At 36.9% G+C, this 21,932-nt stretch overlaps 1 protein-coding gene and 2 long non-coding RNA genes across 5 annotated transcripts in view; 1 reads left to right on the plus strand and 2 right to left on the minus strand.

Annotated features, from left to right (window-relative positions):
* LOC309486272 overlaps positions 1-21,932 on the minus strand; it is a 233,032-nt gene that overhangs the window by 29,121 nt on the left and 181,979 nt on the right. The gene's annotated exons all lie outside the window — the stretch shown is intronic.
* herc4 (HECT and RLD domain containing E3 ubiquitin protein ligase 4) overlaps positions 1-21,932 on the plus strand; it is a 32,388-nt gene that overhangs the window by 478 nt on the left and 9,978 nt on the right. The window contains exons 2-17 of one of the 3 annotated variants that reach the window (XM_082153296.1): positions 1,457-1,724; positions 3,337-3,496; positions 3,634-3,710; positions 5,018-5,239; positions 5,319-5,410; positions 7,222-7,352; positions 7,831-7,991; positions 11,083-11,183; positions 11,547-11,671; positions 14,764-14,823; positions 14,910-15,021; positions 15,999-16,188; positions 18,675-18,847; positions 19,860-19,979; positions 20,758-20,856; positions 20,934-21,107. In XM_082153296.1, coding sequence (XP_082009422.1) covers positions 1,499-1,724; positions 3,337-3,496; positions 3,634-3,710; positions 5,018-5,239; positions 5,319-5,410; positions 7,222-7,352; positions 7,831-7,991; positions 11,083-11,183; positions 11,547-11,671; positions 14,764-14,823; positions 14,910-15,021; positions 15,999-16,188; positions 18,675-18,847; positions 19,860-19,979; positions 20,758-20,856; positions 20,934-21,107 — 2,223 coding nt within the window. In that variant the 5' untranslated portion in view covers positions 1,457-1,498. The remainder of the gene's footprint in view (positions 1-1,456; positions 1,725-3,336; positions 3,497-3,633; positions 3,711-5,017; positions 5,240-5,318; positions 5,411-7,221; positions 7,353-7,830; positions 7,992-11,082; positions 11,184-11,546; positions 11,672-14,763; positions 14,824-14,909; positions 15,022-15,998; positions 16,189-18,674; positions 18,848-19,859; positions 19,980-20,757; positions 20,857-20,933; positions 21,108-21,932) is intronic. The other 2 variants (XM_082153297.1, XM_082153298.1) reach the window with 2 other exon arrangements.
* The window catches only part of LOC309486277, a 75,591-nt gene continuing 55,693 nt past the window's right edge, over positions 2,035-21,932 (minus strand). Inside the window, exon 2 of the long non-coding RNA XR_014201443.1 lies at positions 2,035-2,951. This is a non-coding gene — a long non-coding RNA (uncharacterized lncRNA). The remainder of the gene's footprint in view (positions 2,952-21,932) is intronic.

The raw sequence follows: 21,932 nt of genomic DNA on the forward strand, positions 1-21,932 counted from the left end.
CACGTGAATCACGTGGTCTGCAGTTTAAAATTCGATACATTGTTACATTTGTTGTCATTTAGTCTAGACAAGTTACAATGTGTCTTTACGTTCTTAAAGTGCCAGTGTCCATTTTAATGCATCCAATTATAGACTTCAACTGTAAGCTGTGTTATGCAAGAATTGTTTATGTACACACACACACACACACACCTCCCGCAAAGTGAACTTTCTAGAGAGATTTCTGTGGAATATTCTCCGCAGGGCGGGTCTAATCTGCATTCTTTCATTTCCATCTAACAAACTGCGACAGATATACTAGCAAGCTACTAGTTAGTTTGTTAACCTAGTGATTGCAAATCAAACAGGTAATTATAGATACTCTACGTATAGTCAGTTACTTATAGAAAATGTGGTTTAGAGTATATGGTTATATAGTATTTGTTTAGATATTTTACTATATTGCTTTCATGTAAATGATTATTTCTATTTTCTATTTTTATTTTCCCTGTATATGTATAATTAAAAAAGAACGTTGTTTTAATGAAGTGCCTCTAGTTACAGATACTATAACTACTAATTATAGATACTATAACTATGATATGATATGAAAATCTTTATTTCGAACTATTAAAAGAAGAAGGAAACGCATAAATAAAATATTCAAACAAGAAAAAGTATAACAAAATAAACAAAACAAAATGTAAACATAATACACAACCCTTGTTGGGAAAGGGATAGGTAGAAGCCCTGGTGCTTATTAGGTCCTACCTCCAGTAAATCACAATCAAAAAAGAAAAATCAAGGCATACCATTTTAAATAATGCAAAAATACACCAATTTACACCCTTTACTTAAATTTACTAACCAAAGTATAGTGAGTTGCATATAGAAAATGGGGTTTAGATCATATGCTTATAGTATAGTATTTATAATATATGTATGCTTTCATTTAAACTGTGACGGCTATACTAGAAGGCTACTAGTTAGTTTTGTGACCTAGTAATTTGGTAATTATAGATACTATAAGTATAGTCAGTTACTTATATAAAAAGTGTTTTAGAGTATTTGTTAAAGTACAAATATAATGTAATTTTGTACATTTTTAGTGCATTGCTTTCATGTAACTGATTATTTCTATTTTTATTTTCATCATTACATCCCATTTTGTATTTTCCATTATTATATTTATTTTATTTCCTGTATGTATCATTAAAAAAGATCTTTGTTTAATGAAGTGCCTCTTGTTACAGATGCTTTTTAGAGTTTAGTTTTGCTTTCACCTGACAGGTGTGTGTGTGCGTGTGCGTGTGCGTGTGTGCGTGTGTGCGTGTGTGCGTGTGTGCGTGTGTGTGTGTGTGTGTGTGTGTGTGTGTGTGTGTGTGTGTGTGTGTGTGTGTGTGTGTGTGTGTGTGTGTGTGTGTGTGTGTGTGTGTGTGTGTGTGTCTGTGTGTGTGTGAACCTATCAAACCTACAGGTCTCCGCCTGCGGAAGAGAGCGGGCACACGGGCCCGTCGTCATGCTATGCTGGGGAAATGCCTCGTACGGGCAGCTCGGTTTAGGTGGGATTGATGAGGAGATCGTGCTGGAGCCGAGGAAGTGTGAGTTCTTCGAGGGCAAGCGTGTGAGAGATGTGGGATGTGGCAGACGTCACAGTGTGTTCCTGCTGGAGGACGGGACGGTTTACACATGCGGGTGTAATGACCTGGGTCAGCTGGGACACGACAAAGGACGCAAGAAACCAGGTTTGGCCACAAAGACGGTCTGCTAGCATTATAATGTAATGCCTTTTAATTGGACGTCTTGATCTTTAATCTCAACGATTCACTGTGAATCACCGTGGCTGATGTCATCAGTCCCTATTATTTTACAAAAAGAAAAATAAGGTAATAATTATTACCTAATTATTTCTTCATTCTAGCATGAAACACCCACTTTTCTTGATCCAAACATTTCTTGCTGGATCAAGCCTCACCCTAGTAAAGTTTCAAGTAAAGTAGGTTTTGACTACATTAGATCAGTGTTTCATTGTTTTAATTTGTCCCATTTTATCTAAACGACCATTCAAATGTTTGGGATCTGTAAGATTTTATAATTTTTGTGGAAGAAGTCTCTTCTGCTCACCAAGGCTGCATTTCTGTGAACAAAAATACAGTAAAAAAAGTAATAATGTGAAATATTATTAAAATTTAAAACGGCTGTTTTCTATGTGGATATATAGTAAAGTCTAATTTATTCCTGTGATCATAAGCTGAATTTTCAGCATCATTACTCCAGTCTTCAGTGTCACATGATCCTTCAGAAATGATTTGATGCTCAGGAAATATTTCTGATTATTATCATCGTTATAAATATTTTTACTGCCACTTTTCATCCATTAAATGAATCCTTCCAGAATAAATTTATTTATTTATTTAAAAAAACAAATAATAATCGTACTGAACCCAAACATTTTGAATCGTAGTACATCACATTCATGCACCTGTGTTCCTGCTCGGGAACCCTGGGTTATATTAGGTTATATCAATGAAACAGCCTGTACTTTCATAACATCTGCTGAAATCAATCTGAGGGATTTGGTAACATAATACCATTCCACAGAAATGCAGATTAGTCGGTCAGTGTGACATCGGCAACTGTCATTTCCTTAGAAGTCACATGACCTCTAAGTCAGTGACCTCAAACATCAAGAAATATGTTACACTGAAACTGATGGTCCCTTTATTAGCATCACTGTTTCACATGCCAGAGGATAAAGCATATTATAATACAGTAAAAAAACAGCAAATACACTCAAATAAAATTAGCCAATAATTTTATCCCTTTAAACTCATCTTTTGATCACCAAACAAAATGACATATCCTCAAAATAGCCTTAAAATATCTTGAATGTAACTCGACACCCTTGCCTCATTTAGTATACGCGATTCTATGAATATGCAAATGAGCCCCGCCTCCACTCACTCACTCAGCTCAGAGATCCACTGGTTGACGATCACACGTTGATCTGATTGGTTACAAGGTAGTTTGTGACGTCAGAAACAAAGCGTGTTTTTGAGACTGTCTTTGGTTCACTGCAGTTTTAAGGAGGAAATACTCAGCAATGCTGTCGACTTATGAACTTACACATGGTTTGTCTTAAAGCAGATTAAAAACACCACATAGGCACATAAACAACATTAAACGCTGGATTTACACCACAGGGAGACTTTAAGGAACATTAAGAATGTTGTATTATACAGATTATGCCGTTCAAATATGAATTTTGCTTTATATACACAATATATTGGCCAGTTTTATATATAGTGCATCAGTATAATTGACTCAGCCTTCCTGATGTTTACACCCTCTCTCTAGAACAGGTAGTGTCTCTGGATGCTCAGAACATTGTGGCCGTGTCGTGCGGTGAATCTCATACTCTGGCTCTGAATGATAAAGGACAAGTGTTTGCGTGGGGTTTGGGTTCGGATGGACAGCTCGGCCTTTCAAATATTGAAGATTGCCTCCGTGTGCCCAGGTACAACATCTTCACCTCTCACAGTATAAAATGCCTCAGTAATGGGTGCCGTACTGAAAAACTTCTATAGACAAATGTGACGATTACAGTCCATGACCTTCATGTCATAACACTGTGTTTCCGTTCTCTCTCCTCAGAACTGTCAAGAGTTTGTCAGAGGTTCACATTACCCAGGTGGCCTGTGGATTTTGGCATTCCCTTGCTTTAGCCAGAGGTTTGATTCTTACTATAGTTATAAACCTGGGCCCTTATTTATCAAGCTTCTCAAAGTGCCATTTTAGTCTCAAGTGCTGAGAATTCATGAAATTTACTAATACTTTTCAAACTTAAGTATAAAAGCAAGTTATCAAATCTCTTAAAGCTAAGAATACCTCTTACCAGTCCTTACAGAAAAATGCGGAGTTTTTTTGTGATTGTTGCGGGCAAAAATCCTTGATTATGCGGCACGTTTTCTTAAAAAAATGCGATGGAATATGCGGGATATTTATGCGATGCGATTTCCCCCCAACACCCTGTTCTCACTAGGCTACTACCTTAATGTAAAGAGTCATTTCTTATTACTTCCTATGATATAATACATCACAGAAAGTGCTGGGAATATTTAAGTTCTCATCTTGTTTTATTTCAGACCTTAATAAACACATGGCTCAAACTTACAAAACATTGATGAGGCAAACAAGTTCTGTAGCTTTAGGAATATGCTACAACTTCTGTAAAAATTAATAAATGAAATATAAAAAATGTGTGCTTCCTGTTTTACAGAGGTAACGTTAGCTATACACAACATACAGTACATCTTCTGTTAAAATAAGTGCTTCCAATGCACAAAGTGCAATCTCTTACTGTAACGTAAATGTACATACTACTAATATACTTATAACTGTAATAACGTCACTTCATAACGTTCCCATGGCAACAGGGGGAAATGGCTGCTCTTGTGTGACGTAAACGCAACATTTTTCAACTTTCTGCTAAGATATATGACTTTTTTGCAACGAAAATGCGGGGATTATGAAATCATGCGCGGAAATCTGCAATTTATGCGGCGAAAGTGCGGCCCCCTCATAAATATGCGGACTTTGGCTGATTATGCATTGAATTATGCGATCGCATAATCGCGTTTTTCTGGAGGGACTGTCTTACTCAACCAGTTTTTTAAGACAGTTCGAGAAGTACACCATTCAATGTGAATTCATCTGAGAACATTCTTAAATAAGGAAATCTATTCAGTGATTTGGTCCATGCCAATGTCGTCAACCAAAATCCCGTTTGTGGCACAGCAAAGTGTTGTGAATCATCTATAAGACTGACACTTAAGATTTAGTCCTACACTTCACTTAAATTACGACTGAGATGCTTGATAAATATCTTTTAAGCGCAGCTTTGAGTCAAGAATATTTTTTTACTCTTTAAGTCCATTCTTATCAGTGTTCTTGTGAGGCTTGATAAATATGGCCCCTGATTGTCACGCCTGAAAATTACCCTAATTATGCGTCATTATTCCCCAAATTGTCGCTCAAGGAGGTCAGATATTCTCCTGGGGCCAAAATAAATATGGACAGCTGGGTCTCGGGATGCAGGGAGCGGGTGTTTCCACCCCACAAGTCATTCAGTCTTTGCAGGGCGTCCCGTTTGCCCAGATATCTGCAGGAGGCGCTCACAGCTTCGGGCTCACGCTCTCTGGGGCCGTTTTTGGCTGGGGGCGAAACAAGTTCGGCCAGCTGGGCCTCAGCGATAATGATGGTAAAGCAAACACCTCAGACATTCAGTTGAGCTTTCTCTGGTTTAATGATTTTATAGTGGAGTATGTGGTGTTCCTCAGATCGCAATTTCCCTGCCTTGCTGAAGACTCTCAGGTCCCAACGGGTGGTTTACATATGCTGTGGAGAGGACCACACGGCAGCACTAACAAAGGTGTGGACTGATTTTACAGGATTTGGTGCTTATTTTAAGGGCTTAAAAGGCAACATTATAATTTATAATGACATGTTAAATGTAGGGATGCACTGAAATGAACATTCTGAGCCGAAACCGAGACCGAAAATGCTTTTTTTATTATTTTATTATGGTAACACTTTATTTTACAGTGTCTTTGTTACACATTGCATGCAGTTACTATAGTAATAACTATAAATTATGCATAATTACATGCAACTAACCCTAAACCAAACCAAACCTAGTCCTAACCATCTAGTGTATATGTAGTTAACTAATATTACTCGGTACTTAAATGTATAATAACAGTGTAACAAAGACACCTTAAAATAAAGTGGAACCAAAATTATTTATTTCTTATTTTAGGTTAGCTTATTTAGGTATAATTGTATTAATATTAGACTTTTTAAAAATGAAATTCAACCATTTTAATCATGCTGGGGGGGTTAAGATCAAATACACTAATTACAAGCATAGATTAACACAGTATAACAAAGTTACAAATAAAGTAAGGTCTAACTGTAGTGTATTCAGGTACAGATATGTAATAATTGGGCTTAATGTAAATAACACTATAGTTCACTGTATAAATTAAATATAGATTAATCTTTGTTAAAGCTGTGTTTTTGTTGGATAATGACTTAGCAGCAGGTATTTATAGGCTTCTGTCACTTTAAGGCTGAATGCACTGATCCAATATAATGATACACATCCGATTTCTTTCTCAACTCTTTATGTTCACTTAAGACATAACCGACTGTGTTTACGAGAATACTTGCAGAGACGGGTGTTTTGACATAATTTTGTGTGTATGTGTCCGTTCAAGCGCACATGGAGATTCAAAGAGGAATCAATTTGTGAAACGTACCTCTTTGTGTACATGCGCGCCCTTCGGGAACCAAAAATGCCATTTTCGTCTGCCGAAATTTCGGTGCATCCCTAATTAAATGCTGTACATTCAGAAGAAGGAATTACATTTATTTGTATTGCACTTTTCATACCACACATTGTTTCAATGCAGATTTACAGAAAATGATGATGTTAAAGGGATAGTTTACTTTGAAATTAATTTTTGGTATGTTTTAGCTTACCTCAAGGGCATCCAAGATGTAAAAACGATGTAAATACTGTTCGTTTTCTCACACAAACCGCTCGTTTCGTGTCTTAGGCCATCAATGTGTACTTACGATGGGGAATTGTTTAATTTGGACGACGGGGAATTGTTTTAATTTGGACTCTGTGCATGCTCTTTGAGACCGTGACCATAGACCTGCATTATATGACTGACAGACAAGAACGGTTTGACCTAAAAATATCAAAATTGAAACTACTGCTGAAAAAAAGACACCTACATCTTGGATGCCCTTGAGGTAAGCTAAAACATACCAAAATTTAATTTCAAAGTGAACTATCCCTTTAATGTTTATAATATATTCACACTAGCACTTTTGGTGTGCATCTGTTTGTGTGTGTGTGTGTGTCACTCACTTTCAAGTGTTAAAGCTCCCTTAATATCTTCATGCCTTATAGTTGCATTTAGCAGATTAGAACTGGGCGATAATATAGTTTACATTTTGCAACGATACAAGCAACAACAACAAAAAAGTTGATATTTTTGCTATATAGCATATATCGCTTTACATGAGTATGTTTGCAGATAAAGTTGGACATGCTTATCCAACTTTATGTAAAAAGCTGGATGATAAGAGTCACATTTTGTGGCAATATTTGCTATATTACTGCATATTGGTTTAGGCTATATGATGAGTAATTATTGATTTTTATTGTAGGAGGGAGGTGTGTTTACATTTGGAGCTGGTGGGTACGGTCAGCTGGGACACAACACCACAAACCATGAGGTGAACCCCAGGAAGGTGTTTGAACTGATGGGGAATGTGGTTGCACAGATCGCTTGTGGTAGGTAAGTATCAAACAATCCATAAACAATCATTGTTTCATTTGAGCTCAATGTCTGTCTACGTTTTCTATATGAAAAGCTTGAGACCGACAACCAATAAGCTTCTTTATAAGGATGTATGGTAACACTTTACAATAAGGCTCATTAATTAACATGAACTAATAATGAACAATATTTCTTCAGCATTTATTAATCTTAGTTCATTTTAATTTCAACATTTACTAATACATTTATTAAAATCAAAGGTTGTATTTGTTAACATTAGTTAATGCACTGTGAACAAACATGAACAAACAATGAACAGCTGTATTTTTATTAACTAACATTAACAAAGATGAATAAATACTGTAACAAATGTATTGCTCATTGATAGTTCATGTTAGTTAATACATTAACTAATGAACCTTATTGTAAAGTGTTACGGGATGTATTTTTTAATCATGAAGAACATGAATTGCTTTTGTCTTCGCCTGTATGTAAGGCAGCACACTTTGGCGTTCGTCCCTTCATCAGGAAAGATTGAGTCGTTTGGTCTCGGGGGAAACGGACAGCTCGGGACGCGCTCGACCTACAACCGGATCAGTCCCGCTCCTGTGAAAGGCTGCTGGCGAGCCCATTCTGATCCCGTGCCTATGGATATCGGTGGGTTGACTTTGTTTACATGAAGTCTTTCAACAGAATTCCTTTCTCAGACAGATGTCCTTCCCAGTATTTCTCAAATGCATCCAGTGGTACTGACTTTGGTCACCATACCACCATGCATAACACAATGCATCTCATGCAGTTTATTTATGTTAAAGGGGTCCTATAATGCCCTTTTCATATTTTTTATAAAATGGTCACTTTTTGAGGGTGAGCAAAAACGCACAGTTTTTGTGTGTGTCCCTTTAAATGCAAATGAGCTGCTGCTTCCGGCACAGCGGGCGGAGCTACAAGAGCTCATGTTTTAGCAGCTCTGATTACCTCACACACACACGCACTGAAAATTGAAAAAACTTTTAGCCTTTTATATTCAAACCGGAGACGGACTAAGATGGAGAGACTCAAGAAGAAGTGACAACATGTAGAGCAACAGGACATTTCTGAATGGTTAGTTGATGAATTTATGTAGCTGATGTGGAGTTAACTATCTTCTAGTCATTGATTAGCATATTCTGTCATTATAATAAAAAAATTGTGTTCCAGGGGGCGGGGTTTATGTAAATGTTAGGGTTTGTGATGTCACTAACCCGTGAAGAAGCTCATTGTAGTCCCTACCAGCTGTTTGTTGTAGTCCTTAAAAAGCTATTTCTGTTAAAGCAAATTCTCCCTTTGCTTTGAACTTTGAGCGTCGTAACTTTGCAGATGTTGTTTATGCTCTAACAGCAACATTACACACTAACTAAAGTTAGAAAAGTGAAATCATAATCAACCACCCCTTTAAAGTCAATAAACCAAATAACTCTGTTTAACAGATAAAATACTTAGTCTAAATGGCTTATTTAGTTGCCTGAAAAAATATGGTGCATATTGAACATGTATGTTTTTGTGCCGGCTTCTAGTAATTCCTAAACAGTGGAGCGTGGCTCTAGCAACTCCCAAGATTATGGGTTGTGTAAGCAGATTTAAAAAAAAATGTATCCCATGAATGCAATGTAAGTTGTAACGCATATGTCAAATACATAAATGTAAATGTACTCTAAATGTAAGTTAATATCTCCCCTTTTCCACCGACACAGTTCGGGTTCCCAGAGTCCGTTCACAAATCATTCTGCACATTTCTACTGCAGAAACGGGATACCAGGTTGGACAGATCAGTTCTGGTCTCGAATGGAGCCCGGGGTAGAGAAATGCTGTCGCTGTCTATGACAGTCTCGTTTAGCAATGTAATACCTTTGCTCTTTATATCTAAATATATAAAACTGAGAACGCGAGAGAGACCCAGTGCGAGAGTGCGACTGAATCAATGGTTTCATTTTCAATATATCTCCAGATTGGTAAATATTATGATTTATGCAAGCTGCCGGTACACTAGAATCACTCCCGGTACTGTGAACAGCAAAACAGAAGTCCAGCACTCCCTGCAAAACACAACGAGACTCTCACTATTTTATTTTATTTTAGATGAGTTATAGTCAGGAAAGCAACACGTAGCTGCATTAAGGCACTGTTTCTTCTCCTGGCTGCAAACCGGCTCTGTCTCCAGGATACAAACCATCCTGGTGGAAAAGGGGAAACACAGTTAAGTTGCATTGTAGTATAGAGAGTATGCATTGACGTCACTTTCCCGCGGGAACACACTCCCTCAGCCGGACTGAGTGGCAGAAGAGCTGCTGTGTGACTGGATTTAATGGGGAAACTGCGAAAACGCGAGTAAAACGAACGATTATCAGTTTAAACTAAAGGTTGAACTCGATATAGTGTTTCTTACAACTTACCGAAGATCCAGTGATCCGTGGATATTGACATACAGCAGGAATCCTGTTTCCTGATGTTTATATGAGCCTGATTTCGACGCCGGGGAAATACATAAAACAAATTTGCTTGTGAACACTTTATATAAATACAATATATGTAGATCTAAATCCGGGTAATCACTTATATCAATGTTATATCATCATATCGTCCAGCTTTAAAACTTGTATAGTTTATTGTCAGTGTTTATTTAAAAACGTCCAAATTATGCAGAATATACAATGGTAAATATTTAATTGATGAGTTGTCATACAATATATAGTCAAGTCAAGTTTATTTGTATAGCGCTTTTCACAATACAGATTGTATCAAAGCAGCTTCACAGTATTAAATTAAAATAATACAACAAAGTTTGTTTCAAGAGGAATTTATTGATTGATAAAATTAAATTAAATATCCCCAAAATATCCCCAACTGAGCAAGCCAAAGGCAACAGTGGCAAGGAACCGAAAAACTCCATCAAGTGACCTAATGGTGTCCTAAAACTCCATCAGGTGACCTAATGGTGTCCTAAAACTCCATCAAGTGACCTAATGGTGTCCTAAAACTCCATCAGGTGACCTAATGGTGTCCTAAAACTCCATCAAGTGACCTAATGGTGTCCTAAAACTCCATCAGGTGACCTAATGGTGTCCTAAAACTCCATCAAGTGACCTAATGGTGTCCTAAAACTCCATCAGGTGACCTAATGGAGAAAAAAAACCTTGGGAGAACCCAGGCTCAGTCGGGGGCCAGTTCTCCTCTGGCATTTATGAGCTAGAGGCCGGATTGTAGTTTGAACTGTAGGATTATATGAATGCCTGGCTGAAGAGATGCGACTTTAAGATGCGATATAGTGTATGATTTTACTCCTAAATTCTGCATATTGACACAAAATGATAACTGCAAATCCCGCTTTCTCTGCCTGGATCCAGTTATTTCTATGATTTGCAGCTTCTCTGTTCTGTAGCTTTCATCAGTCTGTAAAAACACACCTCAGATTTCTTGTCAAATCTATTAATACAGTCAATCTCAAAGCTCTTTCCCGTTTTAGATGTTTTGTGTGTTTTTCTCTGCAACGATGTCGCTCAGTGTTTCTGCCACTCAGTGTTTCTGCCACTCAGTGTGTGTGACCGCAGTCACTCCGGCCGACAGTGACGTCACGCACATAACCTCTATTGTACGTGATAATGACTCGTTCACTCATCAGTGAACCAATGTGTGTATACTGTGACTCGATATTCTGATTCACGGAGTTGATTGAGACGCACCCCAAGAAAACCATGTGGTGATGTTTCAGATTTGACAGGGCTGTGTATTTCAGAGGCGGAACAGAGTTACTGTGTGAAGAGGATCTACGCTGGAGGAGACCAGAGCTTCGCTCCCTATGCTTTATCTCAGGTATGAGCAGAGGTCAAGGGTCAAGCTGACGACACATGTATTAAGATTGGATTGGATTGTGAAAAGTGCGAAATAAATATTTTTAAATTTTATTATTAAATGTTCCTCGTTATTATGGTACCAGAATGAAACCGGAACAGCTGTCTAATTTGTATTTATTTAATGATACTGTATTTATCTGGATGTTTTGATATTTCGTGTCACATGAATCCTGTTTTGCATGGTCACATGACACGTCAGCGTCCAAAACTGTCAAATGTATTTAAAAAATGTGCAGTATGTGTTAGTTTGCACAGTTGCCTTTTGTAGTGACTGGCCATTTGCTGATGTTCCCGTTTAAATGACTCTGCTTTATTCCTGAAGGACGACAGCCCTCCGCTGGATGTGAGAATAACCAGACCTGACGGACAGATCTACACGCTCAGTGCTGACATCATCCAGAAATGGCTCAATCACGGTCATGGGAGACTGTCACCAGAAATCACCAAGTACTGCTTTAACTGCTTTTTCAAAATCAGAAAACTTCATGAAGCTGTCTGAACTAGTGCGACGGATCACTAACCTCACGGTCCGGATCATTTACGGATTTTGAGCCACGGATCTTATCGTTTTTCGGATCAAAAAAAAAAAAAAATATATATATATATATGGGGGGTAAATGTAACTCTGCTTTTCATTTTTTACTGAAAGCTCACTAGAAGTACTTCGATACCACAGCAGAAACTACTAGCCTACCTGATAAAGTTCAAACATTATTAAAGACAAGTGAACAGTCAGTAATAAAATAGGAAAAAATACACAAATTACAAGTTACAAAGTCTAACAGTAGATTTCTAAGGAAGCTTGTTTCCGCCACAAAATAAAACATTTTAAAAGATAATTGCGATTAAAAGATAATTATCTCACAATTGCGAGTTTATATCTCGCAATTCTGACATCTTTTCTCAGAGTTGTGAGATGTAAACTCGCAATTGTGAGATATAAAGTCCAATTCTAAGGAAAAAAAGACAGACTTTTATATCTCACAATTCTGACTTTATAACACGCAATTGCGACTTTATATCATGCAATTCTGACTTTATATCTCGCAATTGCGACTTTATTTCTCAGAATTGCGACTTTATATCTCGCAATTGCGACTTTATTTCTCAGAATTGCGACTTTATTTCTCGCAATTGCGACTTTATTTCTCAGAATTGCGACTTTATATCTCGCAATTGCGACTTTATTTCTCAGAATTGCGACTTTATATCTCGCAATTGCGACTTTATTTCTCAGAATTGCGACTTTATATCTCGCAATTGCGACTTTATTTCTCAGAATTGCGACTTTATTTCTCGCAATTGCGACTTTATTTCTCAGAATTGCGACTTTATATCTCGCAATTGCGACTTTATTTCTCAGAATTGCAACTTTATATCTCGCAATTGCGACTTTATTTCTCAGAATTGCGACTTTATTTCTCGCAATTGCGATTTTATTTCTCAGAATTGCGACTTTATGGGCCCTATCTTGCACCCAGCGCAAGTGACTTTGTACACCGACGCATGTATCATTCCTATTTTGCACCCGCGCAAAGCGGACTTTTCCCTCCACAGAAGCACGTCGGTAAGTTAGGAAATACACTTGCGCTCCCGGGGGCGGTTCAGCGCAAAGAGGAGGCGTGTTCCGGCGCAAACGTTCCTTCATGCTATTTTGCAGGTTTAGAAAACAATTGCGCCACTAACCAGGAAAAAATAGTTTAAAGTCAGTGGCGCGTTGCGCATGTTATTCATATGCTATTTTAAGGGCGCATGCTTGGCCATAATCAATGTAGCGTGTGCACAACGCGCATACACTTTGATTCTCTCATCTACACAGAAGCAGCAGTTTTCATTTTTGCAAATCATACATTATTACGATAGATAGATAGATAGATAGATAGATAGATAGATAGATAGATAGATAGATAGACAATTTATTATAAAAGCATACATCTAGCTTACACATTTACCCAAATTATCATACGCCTGTTTAACCGAAGTTAATTTGGGTGGGTTTCTCCATTCAATGTAACTTCTCTCTTTTACGGCCGTGACGAGAGCGTTGCTCTCCTCGGCTGTGAACCGCTCCTGGCGCGCGCCTGGCAAATCCGCCGTTACAATAGCAATCCGCTATGGAAAAAGTGCGTCTTCTCTTAAAGGGAATGTGAGATGTCGTTCTGATTGGTTTATTTCACGTTACTCCCAAACCACACCTATGAATAATGAAGCTACTTCAGACCAACCCATTTTAGATTTGCGCCTGGCGCAAGAGTCATTTATCCCGCCGGGAAAATAGCAACAGCGCCGAGATCCGCCCACAAAGTTACTTGCGCTTTGCGCTTGACACTTGCGTTTCAGATCGTTAAAATAGGGCCCTATATCTCGCAATTGCGACTTTATTTCTCAGAATTGCGACTTTATTTCTCGCAGTTGCAACTTTATTTCTCAGAATTGCGACTTTATTTCTCAGAATTGCAACTTTATATCTCGCAATTGCGACTTTATTTCTCAGAATTGCGACTTTATTTCTCAGAATTGCAACTTTATATCTCGCTATTGCGACTTTATTTCTCAGAATTGCGACTTTATTTCTCAGAATTGCAACTTTATATCTCGCTATTGCGACTTTATTTCTCACAATTGCGACTTTCTCACAATTCTGAGAAAAAAAGTCACAATTCTGACTTTATATCTCACAATTGCGACTTTATTTCTCAGAATTGCGACTTTATTTCTCAGAATTGCAACTTTATATCTCGCTATTGCGACTTTATTTCTCAGAATTGCGACTTTCTCACAATTCTGAGAAAAAAAGTCACAATTCTGACTTGATATATCGCAATTGTGAGAAAAAAAGTCAGAATTGTGAGATAAAAAGTCGCTATTATTATTATTTATTTATTTATTATTCAGTGGCGGAAACAAGCTTCCATAGATTTCAGGTACAGAAATTAAAAGAAATAAATTTCAGAAACTACAGGCCTAAATGTAAAATAACACTATTTGTTCACTGTAGAAATTAAATATAGGTTCATCTTTGTTAAAGCTGTATTTGTTGTTTTATTAACATTAATGACACGGACAACAGCAGGAATATTAGGCTGCTGTCACTTTAAGACTAATCACCGAATAAACTAACAAACATCCGGTTTCTTTCTCAACTATTCAGTTATGACAGATCCGAGAGAATTCTTGCCGAGACGGGGTACAATATATGTAGATCTAAATCTAGTGATGTATGATGTATTGAGTCGGGTATTTTGACATAAGATTGTGTTTATGTGTCCGTTCAAGGGCAAGGAAATGCGAAAGAGGAATCAATTCGGTGTTTGAGTCACAGATAACGCGCAAATCCCGATTTTCACCTCTTCTTCCGCATTTAAAATGAGTTTGAATGTGTAAATTGGCAAGACAAAACACATCCAAATGCTAAACTTTCACTATATGATGGTTAAACTTAGCAGTTAATCCGTGAATCACATGCGTGCCGAACCGTGAGGCCTGGTCCGTCCGGATCACGGATCATACTAATGTTGTGTCTTTGGCGTCTCTTGCAGTGAGATTGATCTTGTGTTCTCTTCAGCGAGTTGTCTCAATGGAAGTTTTCTGTCTGGAAGGTAACTAGATGCTATACATGCGAAACACATCGTGTACAGTGTGTATATACAGTTATGGTTTCTCTAATGAGTGTTGTGTTTTGCAGCAGTCCGGATCACTACAGCACTAGCAGTAAGTGCTCAGGTGTGGACATTAACACGGCCCGGCTGCTCTTCCACAGGCTCATCCAACCGGATTACCCACAAATCTCACAGATTGTGAGTCACTTGTTTTTATGTTTCCAGCATGAATGAAACCAATCCAGTCAAAAGTTTTGGATTTTTAATGTTTTTTAAAAGAAGTCTCTTCTGCTCACCAAGGCTGCATTTATTTGATTAAAAATACAAAAAAACAACAACAGTAATAAAGTTATATTTTCTATTTTAATGTACTTTAAAATGTCATTTATTCCTGTGATCAAAGCTGAATTTTCAGCATCATTACTCCAGTCTTCAGTGTCACATGATCCTTCAGAAATCATTCTAATATGATGATTTGATGCTCAAACATTCATTATTATTATCAATGTTGATTCTTTGATTAATAGACAGTTCAAATGAACAGCATTTATTTGAAATAGAATCTTTTGTAACATTATAAATGTCTTTACTGTAACTTTTGATCAATTTAATGCATCCTTGATGAATAAAGTATTGATTTATTTTATTTCTTTCCCCAAAAATTCTTACTGACCCCAAACTTTTTAATGATAGTGTTAGCTTTCTATTTCAGATAAATGCTGTTCTTTTGAACTTTCTATAAATCAAATAATCCTGAAATAAACATTTAAATAGATGTTTTCAACATTGATAATAATGAAAAATTTCTTGAGCATCAAATCATCATATTAGAATGATTTCTGAAGGATCATGTGACACTGAAGACTGGAGTAATGATGCTGAAAATGCAGCTTTGATTACAGGAATAAATTACACTTTACTATATATTCACATAGAAAACAGCTGTTTTAAATTGTAATAATATTTCACATTATTATTATAATTTTTTTGTATTTTTAATCAAATAAATGCAGCCTTGGTGAGCAGAAGAGACTTCTTTTAAAAACATTAAAATCTGACCTATGCAAAACTTTTGACTGGTAGTGTAATTTTCAGAAGCATAATTTTTTTGCTGAACTACTCCTTAAGTCCTCATCATTCCTGATGTAACCAATGCATGCGTCATCCTAATCCAGATAGCCGCTAGTTTGGAGAAGCATCTCCTCCCCAGACTGAGCAGTTCTCCTCCAGACATCGAGGCTTTGAGACTGTACCTCATGCTGCCCGAGTGTCCGCTCCTCAACAGCCCCAGCAACTACACCACCCTCACCATTCCCTTCGCCAAGGCCATCGTGAGCCTGAAAGACACCCCCATCAAAGTGCTCGGTACGTCCCGTCCTCTATAAGAGGAAATCTGTGTGTTGGGCTTCGTCACGGCTCTTGTAAAACACTGAACAATGTTTTGCAGGTCCAAAATCAGCAGGTAGCAAATATTTCGGTAACGCTTTACAATAAGATTCATTAGTTAACATTAGTTAACTACACACATTAGTTAACATTAGTTAACTACACACATTAGTTAACATTAGTTAACTACACACAATTAGTTAACATTAGTTAACTACACACAATTAGTTAACATTACATTAGTTAACTACACACAATTAGTTAACATTAGTTAACTACACACATTAGTTAACATTAGTTAACTACACACAATTAGTTAACATTAGTTAACTACACACATTAGTTAACATTAGTTAACTACACACATTAGTTAACATTAGTTAACTAGTTAACTACACACAATTAGTTAACATTAGTTAACTACACACATTAGTTAACATTAGTTAACTACACACATTAGTTAACATTAGTTAACTACACACAATTAGTTAACATTAGTTAACTACACACATTAGTTAACATTAGTTAACTACACACATTAGTTAACATTAGTTAACTACACACAATTAGTTAACATTAGTTAACTACACACAATTAGTTAACATGAACTAATAATGAACAATACTTTTACAGCATTTACTAATCTTAGTTTAATATTCATTTCAACATTCACTAATTCATTATTAAAATAAAATGTTGTATTTGTTAACATTAGTTTGTGAATAAACAATGAACAACTGTATTTTTTATTAACTAACATTAACAAAGATGAATAAATACTGTAACAAATGTAACGTTCATTCTTAGTTCATGTGTTAATACATTAATGTTAACTAATGAACCTTATTGTAAAGGGTTACCGATATTTTTGTATCAAATATATTTTACTGCTCAATTTATATAAAAATAATAGGACGTAAAATGTTTATATTTAAATGTTTTACAAAATAATAATTTTGACTTTGAATTTTTTTGACTGGATCATCTCAGTGAGAACGGCTTGTGTTAAATAAAGACTTATTTGAATGAACAGTATTTTACCAAACATGTTCTGTATAATGTGGTGGCTGTGTACAAAAAGGGCTTAATATAAAGAGATATAATTTTTATGAATGGATCCGCAAATTTACTTCTTTAAAAGACTTTATTCTCTTACCTAGGAAAATTCCCAGACCAGTCGGACCATTACATTCTAAGCCAGTTTTGTTTTTTGAAGTTAAAAGGAATTTAACTTCTTTGCAACTGCATGCATTTACACAATGGCCACTTTTGCCACATGTGTAGTGCACTATTAGTGTACAGTAGGCAATGGTCAACTTCTGCACATTGGTGGGTATTTCTGAGTACATCATGTTGACACATTCACAGCGTAAGTGCTTCGTCTCACAGCATGCCTGAGGCCGTGCCATTCTGGAAGCATCCTGTCTTCCTGATGCAATAATTTTTTTGCATTGTTACATTGTTTTAAAGGCAGTTAAGCACATTTGCTCCCCCAAATACTTATTGTGGTAGCATAAAAAAAAAAGAATTATTACTGTAATACTATATGGTAACACTTTACTTGAAGGGGTGTGCATAAGACTGACATGACACCTTCATAATCATGACATAACACATGTCATGAATATGAAGGAGGTTTTATGCATGTTTGTGACAACTGTCATTAAGTGTCATTCGCTCAATTATGTCGTTTTTAATGCAAAGATGACATTGTTTGAGATGTCTTTGTCATGACAACTTGACACAAACCAATACATCATAACCTGTCATAATTGTGTCATAAACATGACATAACAGATTAATCATCAAACTTAAGAAACTAGTTAGCTTTATGGGTTAACATTAGATTATATTTCTGACCACTTTTTTTTCCAGTGGTACAAATTGAATTTGTCATTAGTGTCAATACTGTCAAACTATTTTATAACTAATACTGGAATACTGAAAAAAAAAATATATTCATGACACAGTTATAATGGCCTCATGACCGCCAATGTCAAAACCGACCACATGACAGTTTAATCTAATGTTAACCCATAAAGCTAAGTGGTTCTTAAGTTTGATGATTAATCTGTTATGTCATGTTTATGACAGGTTATGATGTATTGGTTTATGTCAAGTTGTCATGACAAAGACATCTCAAACAATGTCATCTTTGCATTAAAAACGACATAATTGAGCGAATGACACTTAATGACAGTTGTCATAAACATGCATAAAACCTCCTTCATATTCATGACATGTGTTATGTCATGATTATGAAGGTGTCATGTCAGTCTTACGCACACCCCTTCAAGTAAAGTGTTACCTACTATATTCATCCGGTCTTATTCAGGGTTTAAATCTGTGTTGAAGATCATGTTCTTGGTAGTTTTTCTGAGAATCTCCCTTTTTCATGTACGGTTTTAGCCTACATTTAGAATCAGCCATTGTTATTTTAATTTTAATTTGTTTTGTTTTATTAGGAAACTGGTGGTCCAGGTTTGAGCCGGCGGTCTTCCAGAGGCTGGTGGAGCTCTATAAGGAGGTGGTGGTGTATTTGCTGCGGATGCAGAAACTGGGAATCCCTCTTTCTGAACAGAGGATCTTCACCTGCTTCTTGCACACCTCCCTCAAACTCCTGGAGATCCTCCACTCGGTGAGCAACACAGTTGGTGAACGTCACAAGTCACACAAGTCGCTGTCTGCCATTGTCTGTGATGTTTGTTCATTCATAAAAACAAGTTTAATATTTCTTTGTACAGAAGTCTTCCTTTCTATGAAATATTTTGTTTGCCACAAATTCTGTGTTGTGTATTTTCTGGTAATCAAATGAAGACATAAAACATTGATTTAATTTATCTTTATATCAAATGAAATTAAACAAACTTTTTTGTCAAACAACATTCTGCACATCTGAGCTTTATACTGTTAAAATTAAACCAGAAGAAAAAATTACGTTTTGATATTAATTTATTATTAATATTAGTATTATTATTACATTGAGTCATATCTAAATTCTACTATGCAACAGTAATATATTTGTCAAGTTAATACCAAACTTTTTATTTTGATGGGTTGCCCTGAAGACCTTTGAGTCTCTGTGTGTTTATGATATGACAATAATAGTTTTTCTAAAATGAAACTGTAAAATTCTGATGAAGTGACTCTGGAGATGCAGTTCATGTTCTCATATAGTGAGACTGCTGAGGCTCAAACACATCGAGCGTCACACTGCACCATTCATTCACATAGAGACACGCAGAACATGCAGGATTCGTATTTAAATAGTCTTACTCTCGCGTTCAGATGCATTCTCAGGTACCGAAATTTGCCACAGATTGATTTAATGTGAATCGGTACTCGTTAGTAACAACGTGATTTGTTCGGTGCCATTAAAAGTACAGAGTTTGGTACCCAACCCTAGTGAACAGACACTGGCTGTGCCTCATTTTGGAAAACATCTGTCTTAAATACTAAAGTAGAATTAGTGTGTACCAAATCATTTAAAATGGCATGCCTCTAAAAGCTCTGATGCTCGTCTTACTACACACTCATAATGTTGTACTTTACATTAGTTAACATGAAGTTCTTCTCATTCTTGCTGGTGAAATGTAGCAATTGGAACCATATTGTAATTTGCTAATATCATTCTTATCATGGTGTTGCAGGTTAATGAGCGTGCTGGCCAGATCATCCAGTACGACAAGTTCTATATTCACGAGCTGGATGAGCTCATTGACATCAGGAATGATTATGTCACCTGGTTTCAGCAGCAGATGTTCTCTTTGGTGAGTTTGCATTGTTCAAAGGTAATCAGCTTCATTTTACACTCCTGAATTTTAAAGCTACATGTGAAGGCCAAGTATGGAAACCCATACGCCATAGTTAGCGCACACACATTAGGAGTAGTGAATACACACACACTCACACACCCGGAGCAGTGCTTTGCTCAAAAAGTGTGTAATTCTTGTTCTACGAGCAGCACCGAACAGAATTAGGTTGTGTTTGAAACTTGTCTTTTATTTTGGTTGTTCTATTTGGTGCTGCTAGATGTTTAAAAATTACACTTTCCTTTTAAGTTCCCCTGAGGTCAATAATTATATTCCTTAAACTCATCTTTAATCACCAAAATGACATATTTAAAAGTTTTTTCCTGTGAAAAAAATTATTCATGCCCTAAAATAGCTTGAATGTAACTCGACACCCTTGCCTCATTTAGTATGCGCGGCTCTATGAATATGCAAATGAGCCCCGCCTCCACTCACTCACTCAGCTCAGCGATCCACTGGTTGGCGATCACACGTTGATCTGATTGGTTACAAGGTAGTTTGTGACGTCAGAAACACCAGCGATTTCAAAGCGTGTGTTTGAGACTGTCTTTGGTTCACTGCAGTTTTAAGGAGGAAATACTCAGCAATGGTGTCGACTTATGAATTTACACATGCTTTGTCTTAAAGCATATTAAAAACACCACATAGACATATAAACAACATTTAAAAGCTGGATTTTCACTTTAATCTCAAATCATAGTCACATTCTCCACTGTCTCCCGTCTGTCTCGAACAGGTCATGGACTCTCAGGTCATCTTGTGCAAATACCCGTTTGTTTTTGACGCTCAGGCGAAGACGACGCTCCTCCAGACTGATGCCGTGATCCAGATGCAGGTGAGAGAGCTCTGCCGCATCTGAAGATTTGACATCATGCTTTACTCTAGTGCGCTCACAGTGCTGTTTGTGATCAGATAGCCGTGGACCAGGCTCAGAGACAGAACTTACACTCGCTGTTCCTCTCTGGTGGAGGAGTGGAGTCCGTAAACCCCTGCCTCATACTCATCGTACGTCGAGAGAACGTGGTCGGAGACTCCATGGAGGTGCTGAGGAAGTCCAAAAACGTTGATTACAAGAAGCCGCTCAAGGTAAAGAGTTTGCCTTAATCTGTGTGTCTTCATAGAGACAGAGCGACACACGTCATAATCTGAAAACCATGATCCAACCGTCTCCATTGACTTTGTATTGCGTGAAGCTGTCTCCTTGTCATTTTTTACTTATAACAAAAAACAAAACAATGTTTAAAAGCTGCAATGTGACCGGGTGTACAGCAAACAAGCTAAGAAACCCAGAACTAAGTTTTATAAGCTGTCGACCCCAAAAAACGAGCGTTTAAGGACACAAAAGTGGGTACAGGCAATAAGACGTGAAGCTTCAGCAGGAAGAATGGGTAAATTGTGGGATCCTGACACTCAGTATGCACTAAAAATACATTACGTGTGCAGTAAACAATTTGTCACTGATAAGTCAAATATCAAAATGTCAGTTTGTTTTATAGTTAGTTAGTTAGTTAGTTAGTTAGTTAGTTAAATTTGATTTCTGTGTCATGCCAAACATTTGGCCCATCCCACATTGGATTACAAGACACCACAAACTTATTTAGCAAACATCTTCCGGTCGCATATACAAATCATTCGGGGCAATGCATGAATACAAATATATACATACACACACATGTATACATACACACACATACATACACACACACACACACACACACACCATATACAAACAAATCCTCATCTACAGATCATCTCGATAATGAGCTTTTTTCCTCTCCTTCCATGCTTTCTCTAGATAATTGGCTAGTTTATATGTTTGACATGTGAACAGCCATCTCAGTCTTTGAGCATCATCCATATTTACCAAATCAATCTCTGATTTTATCTTACAAAACAAAAAATCACGCCGTT

Source organism: Leuciscus leuciscus (assembly GCF_965113295.1).
Source record: "Leuciscus leuciscus genome assembly, chromosome: 22".
Lineage (NCBI taxonomy): Eukaryota > Metazoa > Chordata > Actinopteri > Cypriniformes > Leuciscidae > Leuciscus > Leuciscus leuciscus.